Source organism: Vigna unguiculata, chromosome 3 (genome assembly GCF_037176805.1).
Source record: "Vigna unguiculata cultivar grain cowpea cultivar isolate G323 ecotype 2 chromosome 3, ASM3717680v1, whole genome shotgun sequence".
NCBI classification, from domain to species: Eukaryota; Viridiplantae; Streptophyta; class Magnoliopsida; order Fabales; family Fabaceae; genus Vigna; species Vigna unguiculata.
In genome coordinates this window covers 12457338-12469501 of record NC_140794.1, presented here as the reverse complement: position 1 = coordinate 12469501, position 12164 = coordinate 12457338, and the positions used below count along the sequence as shown (strand labels likewise).

General features: G+C 31.7%; 1 protein-coding gene across 1 annotated transcript; it reads right to left on the bottom strand.

Moving 5' to 3' along the window:
- Positions 1–403: 403 nt before the first annotated feature.
- On the bottom strand, positions 404–5695 carry LOC114175750 (tobamovirus multiplication protein 1-like). The gene is made up of 11 exons (XM_028060539.2): positions 5294–5695; positions 4773–4863; positions 4632–4684; positions 3895–3987; positions 3723–3794; positions 3541–3613; positions 1336–1381; positions 1191–1254; positions 1003–1056; positions 841–918; positions 404–643 (listed from the first exon to the last, which is right to left on the bottom strand). The coding sequence occupies exons 1-11, from the start codon at positions 5456–5458 to the stop codon at positions 551–553; spliced, it is 882 nt and encodes a 293-aa protein (XP_027916340.1). The 5' UTR covers positions 5459–5695; the 3' UTR covers positions 404–550.
- Between the last annotated feature and the right edge of the window lie 6469 nt (positions 5696–12164).

Below are 12164 nucleotides of genomic sequence, written 5' to 3'. Positions count from 1 at the left end.
TATAATAATTATAAAAGGTGTTTTTATTTGGTGTATATATTTTATACTTTTATTTTACTTAAATTATATTGTAACATTAATTTAATATTAGATTAACTTCATCATAATAAAATATAATTGCATGTAATTTTTAGAAAGAAAGGCAAACCAGTAAATATACTGGTATATTATATCTCCATCCAAGAATGCAAGAGAAAAATATTATAATACTATCTGGACCCATTACCATCCCTGTTATTATTAACATTAACCTTATTTTCACTTTTAGTGAAAATTTTTACAGTAGTTTCCAAGTACCTTAATTAACAGTAATAGTAAAACATAAGCTAAAGTGGACACGGTTTTTTAATGCTAGTTTTCACTATAGAAAAGCAGAAATAGCAGAAATAGAAAAGAGATGTGGTTTAGAGAATAAACGACATTAATTGAATAAAATGAACTTATGAATATACAGAACAGTTATGGACCATCTCAGACTGAAGATATGTAGAAAAGAAAAAAGTAAATGAACAGACATTGAGTGATGGTGAGAGGATTTTAAATGCACAACTCATCTAATGGGGTGGTACTGATCAGAAACTCGTCTCGGGGGCAGCTTTCGCAGTATGAAGAGTACCAACGCTGAGGGAACAATCTCTACCATCTGCAGTGTGCACAACAATCCATTCAGGTTCAGAATCAGAATACAAGGGAATTTTAACCAAATGTTCATATTTGTATTGAGCATATGAAATCCTTCTGAATATGTTCTTGGAGGAAGTCAAATGACACGTTCATATGATATTTTAATGCAACAATTAAACATGATTCCCTGCTAAGAAATACAAGAAGTTGACTTACCAAATAGTAAACCAGGTTAAGAATGGGATGGTTCAAGACATCAAGATCTGTATTCTTACCAAATACAGAAAATGCGAGCTACACCAAAGGTGAAAACAAACATCATGTCAGAAAACAATAACTTCAAATAAATACAGTAGCTTTAAATGGGAAGGAACTCACCAAAGCACATCTTATCAGAAAACATGTGCAACAAATACTAGTAACAGACCCTACCTGCCATGGTGAAACGTTAGTCACAGACAGCAAGAGCTTTAAAGCATACAATTTTTACCTCGCACTCTGAATTTAAGGATATTTTTTTCTTTGAGGTTGAAAAGCCTGAAGCAACAAATACTTTAGAAACAAACCTCGTAAAGTTTCTTTTGACGGCCTCTTGATTCAATGGGGAAACGCCTCAACAAGAAAAACAACCTACGCCATTCTGAGAAGGTTAGTGTACAATGTCCAACCAAGGATTGTGCCATCTGAAAGACAACATCTTAGTGAGCTTACCTTCCTCCGTACAACAAAAATCCAAGAGCAGCAAAGAATGATGAAACTGCAAAAGAACATTAAAGCAAAGGTCACAATACGAAACAATTGTACATGAAGTTTCTTAGTAGCAATAATCGATTTATATATTCTCGTGTTTCTATTTTAAGATTGTGCGTTGGGATTTACAGAACAAATTCCCCTGTTTGTGAATGCAAAATAAGCACCAGAAGCAAAAGTTAAGCGTAAGAATACAAATATTTTCTCTTTCTCAAAGAATCTCTCGAAGAGTCTCCCCTCTTGTATGAGTCTATCTCTCAATTCTTAACAAATATGTGAAAAAGGAACCACCTTTCTTCGCATCCATAGCTTCTCATATCCAATATCCAATCCTTCAGGATTGGCATTGTCTTGGTCATTATCTCAAACGAATTAACGTTTGTATGAACACAATTCATCTTATAATTCATCTTATGAACACAATTCGTGAATGGAATATGGGTTCTTGGCTAGACAGACGGTACTTCAATGAACACAATTCATCTTATAATCATATTGATTGTGTCCATATTAACTTAGGAAATTCTTCATCCCTGGCGTTTCTTGGCACACTTCTATTGTAGAAATGCATTTTGCTTTAAAAGTAATAAAATAACCTAGTATAGATTTTTTGAAATAAACATCTTTGGCCATATTTAAATCTTAATATCCAACGAGCGTGGAATTTCCATCACCAAAATACAAACTCCTTTTGGTAGTTCCTCTTAGATACCTTTCTATTCATTGCCATATCTAAATCTTAAGCGTGGAATTTCCATTGCCTAACCACAAACTCCATTTAGTAGTTTCTCTTATCTTAGATACCCATGTGTCCATTTCATAGCTTTTAGGATTTGATAAGAATCTATAATCTTAGAACATAAGCAATATATGGATTTGTACCAATCTTTCATGGGAAAAGACTTGCTCAAATCCTTCTTGAGATGTAATCCTCCAAGTTTAGTTTAGCACTAACAGATGGTTAACTTGCTCCATGTGTATTTCTTCTTCCAAGCTTCCCTTTAGGAAATTAGTTTTAGCATCAAGTTCTTCAATCTCCAAGTTTAGTTTATCACCAACAGATAACATCCTCACTATTGGTAAATAGAATCTCTTCAAAATCTGTCTTCGTAACCCTTCACAACAATTTGTGCTTTATATTCACAACAATTTGTAATGTCAAAGTTTTCTTTCTTTTGGCAATCCGACCCACTTGTTCTGCAATGTCCATGTCGTTCTCTTTTGGAAATCCCCCCAAATCATAGGACTAGTTCTCCTTCAAGGATTGAATTTCTTCATTCATGTGCATGCGACCATTTGTCATTGATCTTAATGGCTTCTTCAAAGCTGTGAAGTTTCCCTTCATCATCTGACATATTCTTTTAGAAATATCTTCTCTATGGTTGTTTATCTAATCAAAAGCTTTGATCTTGTCCTGTTTGAAGGTTATCTACCTCTTGATCTTCATTTACCTAATCAAGAGTGTAATTTGTTTCTTCAAGTTTCTGGCATCTGATTAATTTGCTCTGTTTTGATTATGTTTTACTTATTGTTCCATATGAAAATTTTCTCTACCAGAATTAGTAGGAGTTTGTCACGAACTACCTTAAAATTTGGCTTTTCAGATATCTTGAACTGTTTGATCCTCAAACATACCATATATTTGCTCGAACAATTCACTTGTTTGAAGAGACCCATAACTTGAAACCGAAGTTCATCCCTATGAGAATATGAAGAAAACTCTTTCATTCAAAGATCCTCACAAGAGGTTTTCTTTCTATATCATAATTTATCGCTATATCTTCTCCATTACTCCATTATTTGAAGGTGAGATGTTGATCAGATTAGTAGCCCTATATTCCGAGAACTCTGGAATTAAAACTCCAGGAAATTCCAGACTGGATGAGGGCAAAATAGGGGCACTATGTAAAAGTATTTGAGTAAAAGATTTGTGCTTCTACTTTTTAGAAGATTGAAATGATTGAATAGAATGAAATACTCTCCCTACAGAAGATGAAAAAACATTATTCAAGAAAAAACCCTTCGTCATTCACATAAAGAGATGTGGTTCTTATGAGAAATGTTTCATCTAAGAGGAATTTCAACAACATTATTTGAGGGGCAAGATGAAAATTAAATATTATTGACACAAAAGTCATCAAATAAAGTCATGTTGATAGAAATAACCTGAAAGGAAGAGTTCTGCAGCTTCCAAGCCTGTAGCGGTTTTGCTTGCACTCATGTAAATCCAGAGGCAGATCTATTATTATCAGGCGAGATGATTAAAATAAAATCATGACATTAACTAGTAAGAATTCTTATTTTAAGGACTAGAATGGTGGACAAGGAAATCAAGACCGTGCACTTGCCTGTACCAAGTAAATAAAACCATTGATAATAAAATAAGCAGGTCTAAGTTTCTGTGCCGGTTCACTTCTTGCCTGTATAAATTCGAGACAGATAAAGGGAATATAATTTATACCATAAAATAGTGACTGTTAATGTAGTTCTCCCAAAAGAAATTATTAAACATAAACATACCTGGTGATATATCTCAGCCCAGAACAAGACAAGCAATGTATAAGTAGAAAAGAACAGAAGACCAGGAAGCTCCATTAACACCTGCTCTAGTGCCTATATGCGTAATGTGACAACAGGTCATAACATGAACAGAAACAATTAAGGAGGATAAGCAGAATGGGCAAAGGGAAAAAGAAAGGTTGAAATAATAGACAGATAGATGAAGGCCTAGCAGAAGGGCAGTAAAGTTGTAATTCAGCTAATTTTCTTATGAAACTGGTTTTTATTTATTCTAACCGGGAGGGAAAATTATTGCATGGTCCTACGTCATGGATCATCATGTGTTTAAGACCATGTAACTATTAACTAAGTTTTTCAATTTACAACCACAGGCTACAGATTGGCCATGACCATACACTAACTGGAGGTGTTTGGAACTTGTTTTATAAGTCATAGTAGAAACTAAAATTGTGTAATGGACTTCTTAAAACGGGCCAAGAAAATACAATTGACTGAAAACTCTTTGGTCATGATATTTATTAACAGACAAAATTAAAAAATCTCGATGAAACTAAACTATTTTCATAACATAATCCAAATTCCATTGTAAACTCAATCATTCAAATTCCAAGCTTAGCAAAAGACACTATGTGCTCTACTTTGATCCTACTTCCCTAACCTACCAACCAAAGCAAGAAATGAAGAAGTGGGATTAATGCTTAAATTACTGTAGTTGAGATTTAAGAGCAGAAAAATACCTTTGGTCTTATTGAAAAAACACTTTTGTATAAACCGAAAAGGACAGCCCTCACTGCAAGCGTAATATGCATTCATCAAGCGTAAAAATCAAAACAAATAAGCTAACAGAGCTGTTTATAGACTATTCACAACTCACATACATCCATTGACAACAAAGTTCATCAAGTGGAAAACCTTCTGCGTTGTCCACCCATATTCAGGTACCCTCATTTGAATTCGAACCAGTTGTACCTGAGAAATAAACAGCTTACAATTATGGCTTCCTTCGAAAAAATATGGCTTGGGCACAAACAGCTACAAGCCCTTATTTTACCAAATTCCCACACAATTCACATCTAAAGCAGCAAAAGACAAGTCATTCACATTCTGCATGAAGAAAACCTACGTATTCAGAGTTAACTGGTTCATAGGGGTTGCAAAACAATGACCCTCATACAGAAACATCAGTGTTGGATCATAAAAATCTGGTCAAGGGTTAAAGCTTAAACCTTATTGAGATATGACGAGACGGGGTGTCAGTTGTGTAGTAAATAAGTTCAGACCAAACCCAAAAAAAGAGGAAAAAGTGATTCAAAATTAAAAAACGATAATTGAAAAAACTTGAACCTTTTTCTGAAGGTTCACGATTTCCCCATAAAATAAGAGAAAGAAAATGACTAACCAGGGCAATAAAGGAGACCAACGTATAAGCGGCACAAAGGGCATAGTAAGTGCCTCTCTGCCATTGATCCGAGTCATCGATCCGATTCCACCACTGTAATGCACTCACAAACTCAGCCTCTCCTTCTATGAACGCAAAGCTCTTCGTTCTGAGTCCAAATGCCATAACAGGATTGGGAATGACGAATGAGTTAATAACAAGGAAGAAGAAGAAGAAGAAGAAAGAAAGAAAGAGGAAGCAAAAGGGGTTGTTGTTTTCGGTGCACTCCACGGAAAGTTAATAGAATGTCACGTGGCTATGTCGGAATTGCACACGTAGGTGGAGGTGTTACACGTGTGGCGTGGTGGCATATTCGTTTATTATTCAGGGGACATGCTATGCTTTGGTTTGGGAGAAGGATTAGACTAAGATGATGACGATGATTGATTTGATGCGAGATTGGTAACAACAACTTTTGGTTTGTGACATAAAAGGGTTTATATTTTGACTTGACTTTATCATATTCCTCGGATCAATCAGGGCACAGATAGGTTATTTTGTTATTATTATTTGTATGGTTATTATTGTTTCTATGGCTATTATATTATTATTATTATTATTATTATTATTATTATTATTGATGTTAAATAATTTTGTGTTCAATATAAGGTCAATTTTGGTAAGTTTTTCGTTAACAAGTTTCTACGAATCTTAATACGTGATTTCGCCGTTAATAAAAAATTGTTTTGTTGCTCAATTAAAAAGATTTATTAGTTTTAATATTTGTTTATACACTATCGTCTAATCATAATAATACTATATATATATATATATATATATATATATATATATATATATAATTGTATGTAAAAATTCAATAAAAAATTTAACGCTTTAACTTTTGTGTTATATTGAGCAGTTAAAAACAATATGATTTCAGTTACTTCATATTACTCGTAACAATGCTTTATATTATTTTAATATTTTTAATTTTGTATACTTAAGATTCAAAGGAATGAATATTCGACCCTCCATTCATTTTTTTATATGAATACCCCAATCTTAATATTGTAATACACATGAACTGTTTTTAAATATATTTAGAACTTTAAGTTTTAAAACGATTATTATACCCATATCCTCTTTTACATTTATCATATTCCATCAATTTTATCATTTTAGTGAATTTTTTAAATTTAATGGTTTCTTTCTTGATTTGAATTTTTTTTAATCTTATCTATTTTTTTTATTATTTATATTTTTATATTATTATTAGCATACACACAGGTTGTCGCGTCTGAGTGTATGCGCTCTTTGAATATGCGTGATATTATATTAATAGGTGATGATAATATAGTATTATTAAGTTAATATATAAAATAAAATTATATTATTAAAAATAAAGTAAAATATATAAGAAAATATGAGAGAATAATTGTTGATAAATAGAGAAAAAAGTTGGTAGAGGTAACAGTCAATTTTCAAAAATTTAATAAATAATTATATTTTAAAGGGTAAAATTGGTATTTTGTTATAAATACAAAGATAAAGTTTTTCCATTTTGATATACACATCTGTTTTTTTATTTTTATTTATAACAATATATAAAGAGAATTCTCTCTTTTGTATCCACATTTCAAAATACTAATTTTACCTTTTAAAATATAATTATTTATTAAATTTTTGAAAATTAAACGTTACTTTTACAAATTTTTTTCTCTATATATCAATAATTATTCTTTCATCTTTTCTTATATATTTCACTTTATTTTTAGCAAATATAATTTTATTTTATATATTAACTTAATAACATTATATTATCATTACCTATTAATATAATATCACATTAAAAAATAAAATATGTGCTAGTCTTTTGAATGATTGTTCTTCTAAATTAAAATAGTTACTTTGCCATTTTTATTGACTGCTTCTTAAAATTGATATTTTTTAAATTAAAATAATTATAAAAATTATTTATATTTACTTGTATAATTATATGAATAATATTATTATTTTTATTATCATAACTAACAGACGGTTCACAAGTAAAATATGAAAAAAAAAATTAAAAATAAAAACATATCTTCACTTCACCTTATATTAGTCCTCTCTTCTGTGATATTTCTTATTTTCACGTTAACATCATAAGAGTATCATAGCAGATAATCTGATAAATGTTAGTGAGTTAATTCTAACAACAATAGCATGATATATATATATATATATATATATATATATATATATATATATATATATATATATATATATATATATATATATATATATATATATATATATATATATATATATATATATAGACTATAGTTTGGAGTTTTAAATGTTTCTTTTATGTTTTGATTTATATCTACATAATTACGAACCCTTGATAGAAACACATACATAAACATCCAGATACATCAAGAAATCATAACAAAATACATAACAATTTTATAATAGACAAAGTGCTTTAAGACTGTCACATTGGCCTCTAAATGGTCTTCTTTGTGACCCTATGAGTTATTTGTTCTATCAGTTTTTTTATAGTCTCGGCACTATGTATGCCAAAAGATTGGCGGGAAGAGCCTCCTTAAGTATTGGTGAATGTTGATTTCCTCCGACAGCAGCACGTACACGTTCAGGGTATTCGGTACACGTTCAGGGTGTTCGGTCGTCCAATTGCAACGACAAGTATGTTTTAAAGACCTTCAACTTTAAAACTACTTTGAAGATTCAAAAATTCTTACAACACTCAAAAAATAAATTTAACACCTAACTCATAAAATCATAATATGTTTAAAGAGAAGTTACATCTTATTATTCTTTCCGACACTTCTTGTGCGACCTTAGATGTGTAAGATAGTTCTCAATCTAGTGGCTTTTCTAGTAAGTCTCTTAGAAGTCCCATTTTCTCTTAATATATTTTTATTGTCAACCATATCTCCGTTAAAAGAAAAAAGTACAAAACATTAACAAAAAAATATGGAAAATAACATATCATTTAACAAACACATAAATTGATACAACAATTTATATTCTCTCATTGTGATCTTTATGTGTTTCATGTACATCGTCAACAAGAGGGTCTTCATCAAAATTAATCATTGTTTTTAATAGTCGAGTGTCAACAATATTAAAAATATTCAGATTCTCTTCATTAACTTCAATTTTTTTTTTAATAAAGAACAAGAGATCAATATTCAGACATAGGATCTTTACATAAAAAACTTGATATGATTGATGTGCCATGACAAAAGGCTCATGTTAATACCCACCATTCGAAAATCAACTTGAATCATTCTTGATTCATCCATTCTAACACCATTCTTGTTGTCAATCCACCTACACTTGAGCACTATAGTATAAAACTTTGTATAATGAACCTCACAAATATCTTTTATTACACCATAGTACGTCATTGATCCAAATATTGGATTTTGATATTTGGATGTGGAAAATTATAGTGACTCGACTTCAAGATTAACTCCACTATTTTGTACTATACTTTTTTCATCCAAAGACTTCATATAGAATGTGCAATTATCAATTTCATAACTTTTACAACATAGGACATTGCCAACAACATCAAAGTCTCAAAAGTTTTTGAATCTTTCTACACCTCAATTTTAAACAAAGGCATGAATGTTTTTTTATGCTTCATTAACAACCATTTTTTTGGTTGTCTTGGGTTGTTTTCATTTACAATGGATTTTTATGTAGATAAGTAAGGGATCACCTTATTTATGTTGTTCAGTATGTATAGATGTGCTTGTAACACTTTTTCTCGAGATTTTATTACCACATGTATACCTTGGGTGCACTTACTTATAAAATGTTTGTTCAACCATGATTTGGGTAGAACCCCTATCGAATTTGATTTTTCCATGTACTCTGAAGGAAACTTAATAATTTCTTCAGCATTATACTTTCAATCATTGAAGCTATATACGATATTGATTTTTCACGTACACTTTTCAAAATTTTCATATAACACTCAATATGATACATCTATCTTAAGTATACCGGTCCACAAAACTAAATTTCTTTTATCAAATGAAAAAGTAAATATACCATGATATCATGAAAAGATGGAGGGAGAAACATCTCTAATTGACACAAGACAATAACAATGAAGTTCATCTAGCTTTAAATGATCAACAACTTTAATACAAATTAAAGAGAAGAATGAACACAAATTAGTTCTAGTTTTTTTAACGTTTTTGGGTAAAAATTTATGAATAGCCACAAGTAACAATTGTTGCATTAAGATGTGGCAATTGTGAGACTTCAGTCCAACATGTTTCAAGTCCTGCAACGAAACTAAGTTATTAATATTTAAAGACTATCCTTGTGGTACCTTGACACTCTTTGGACATTATCAAAAACTTATCTTCTCTTTAGACATAGTGTATCATGCAGGGGACAAAAAAGTACGCTTACCAACCTACCTTAGTGTCAAGTCTTCTTTGATCTTCATTTCAAGTAAATTCAAGCGAAAATTTAACCTATCTTTTGTCTTTCCTTAAATGTTAAGAAATGTATCAATCAAGGTATCACACACATTCTTATTTACATACATAACATTTATGTAGTATTTAACCTTTAACTTCAACCAATATGGAAGATAAATAAATATTGATTTTTTCTTGCAAGGCCTTGTCACGGGTGACTTCTTTGACGTCTTCCCAAAGACATGATGTACTTTATTAACTTTTTCATAAATTTGAAGGTAGTCAATGTCATTGGTGCATCATCATTCTTTAGATGTCCATTAAATTATTTTTTAACCTCCGGTAAGGATGATTAAATTGTAAAAAATATCTAATGACGAAGATACATTGTTTTCATTCCATGTTTCAATTGATGAGCTACAATGTTTTCTTCACATATAAGACATGCTACCCTTAACATTGTACCCTAACAAATTGTCGTAAGCTGAGAAGTCATTAATGGTACAAATAATAATGCATGCATCATGAAAACTTTAGAAGCAAAAGCATCAAATGTTTCAACCCCATCAACACACAACAACTTCAAATATTTAAATAGTGGACCTACACAAACACCTGTGTCATTTCCATGTTGTCTAGGACCACATTTCATCATAGACAACGTCATGTACTTTCTTTTTATGTACAACCCAAGAGATAAGTTGTAAATAAATAATATAAAAACCTAATAATTGTGGTTGATACTTAAATTACAAAATGAATTCATTCCATCTATAGCTAAACTAAGCCTAGATTCCTACATTTTTGACTGGTTTAAGAGAATTCCTGATTAATATTTTTCCATTGCATTGAATCAGTTGAATGACAAAGCACTTTGTCACATCTTCTCTCATATGTATGTCATCTAAGGTTTTTAGCGTCTTTTAGGTTCATAAACAAACACTTAAGTTTGGGTATGATTAGAAGGTATCAAACCACTTTCATAGGGGCATCCTTTTCTATCTCTTGACAATTTTGATTGTTGTCTTTCTGCTTGTACTGTGATAACCCACCCTTTGAACATTATTTCAATCCTTCAAATTATTTCATGTATAATATGTAATCAACATGCATGTATCTTTTTATACTTCATTCCCATCAGAAAACGAATTTTCTTCGCCTTATAGTTATGAGTAGATAGTGTATTTCCATCTGCAACATTTCATTCAACAAAATGAGCTATTTTGTAAAACTCTTATTGGTCCACCCATGGGTCGCCTTCAAATTCATTAGCTTTAACATCGTTTACAATCGTATGAACTTAGTTAAGCCGACATACAATGAAGTTTCCGCCTAAGTAGACACCATCTCGTACACATATGCTAGACAAAAGCTTTTGCACCAACATCGTGAATCATATCCTCTGATTGGTCTTCCTCCAATCGCTCTTCCATGGTGAAATCTGTAAGACCCGTAGAATTTAATTAATTAATAAATATGGGAGGAGAAATAATTATGACATTTAATTATGATTGGTATGATGTGAAAAAGTGCTAGCTCATGTGGTTGAGAGCACTTTGATTGTGTGAGAGGACTTGGGTTTGAGTCCTATGTATGCCTTTTGCTTTGTTATTCGTTGTTATTTTAATATGTGATAATCATGTGGTGAAATAGTATGACAGTTGAATTATGATTGTTTGCATGAAATATAAATTGGCATGATGGCTTGATATTGATTTGGGGAATTGCAGGGTTGTGAGTTCAAGTCTTGGAGAACTTACATTAAGCTTTATTTTTTTGGTGTTTTGGATTTGGGTTGAATATGAAAGGGTTGGGAAGAAACCCTAGTGGTATGGTGAGAGGTGGCTGGAAAGGAGCCATAATGGTTTAGTAAATGATAATAAACTCCATTCAATAAGTAATTTTCGTTTTAAAACATTGACTTAGTTTTTAGGGCACCTTTAAAAGGCTATAGTGAGGTAGAGAGAAGGGTTTGGCAATCTGGAAATTTGACTTACAGAGAGATCACGAAAATTCTAGAATTTGGTGAGGTTTGGGAGAGATTGAGAGGCTGAAAAGAGAGGAACCAAGGAGGGCTAGTGTGCGAAGGAGAACTATCCAAAGTTTCAAGGGTTAAAGCTTAAAAGGAGAACCAGGTTAGGGGAGTTTACCGCGATTATATTGTTGTTTTGGTGTGAATTGTGTGAAAATAATATTTAAGTTATGCATGCACTGTGTTCATTCTGAGTTTCTGTTGAATTCTGGAAATTTTCCAGAAACCGCCTAGCGGGCTATACATAGCCGCCAGGCGACTCATCCATTTTTGTGCATTTTGCTGTGTTTCTGGGTGCAGCGCCTGGCGGTGAATCCCTGTACCGCCAGGCGACTCAAAGTCTGGGCTATTCTAGGTGTTTCTGGATGAACCGCTTGGCGGGATTGGTTGTGACCGCCAGGCGGCGCGGGTT

Excerpts from the sequence above, each read along its gene's own strand:
- LOC114175750 (XM_028060539.2), bottom strand. The coding sequence starts at position 5,458 with ATGGCATTTGGACTCAGAACGAAGAGCTTTGCGTTCATAGAAGGAGAG. Across the intron at positions 3,795-3,894 it reads GGGCTGAGATATATCACCAG|GCAAGAAGTGAACCGGCACA; the intron begins GTATGTTTATGT and ends GAATTTATACAG. Across the intron at positions 644-840 it reads TTAACCTGGTTTACTATTTG|ATGGTAGAGATTGTTCCCTC; the intron begins GTAAGTCAACTT and ends TGCACACTGCAG.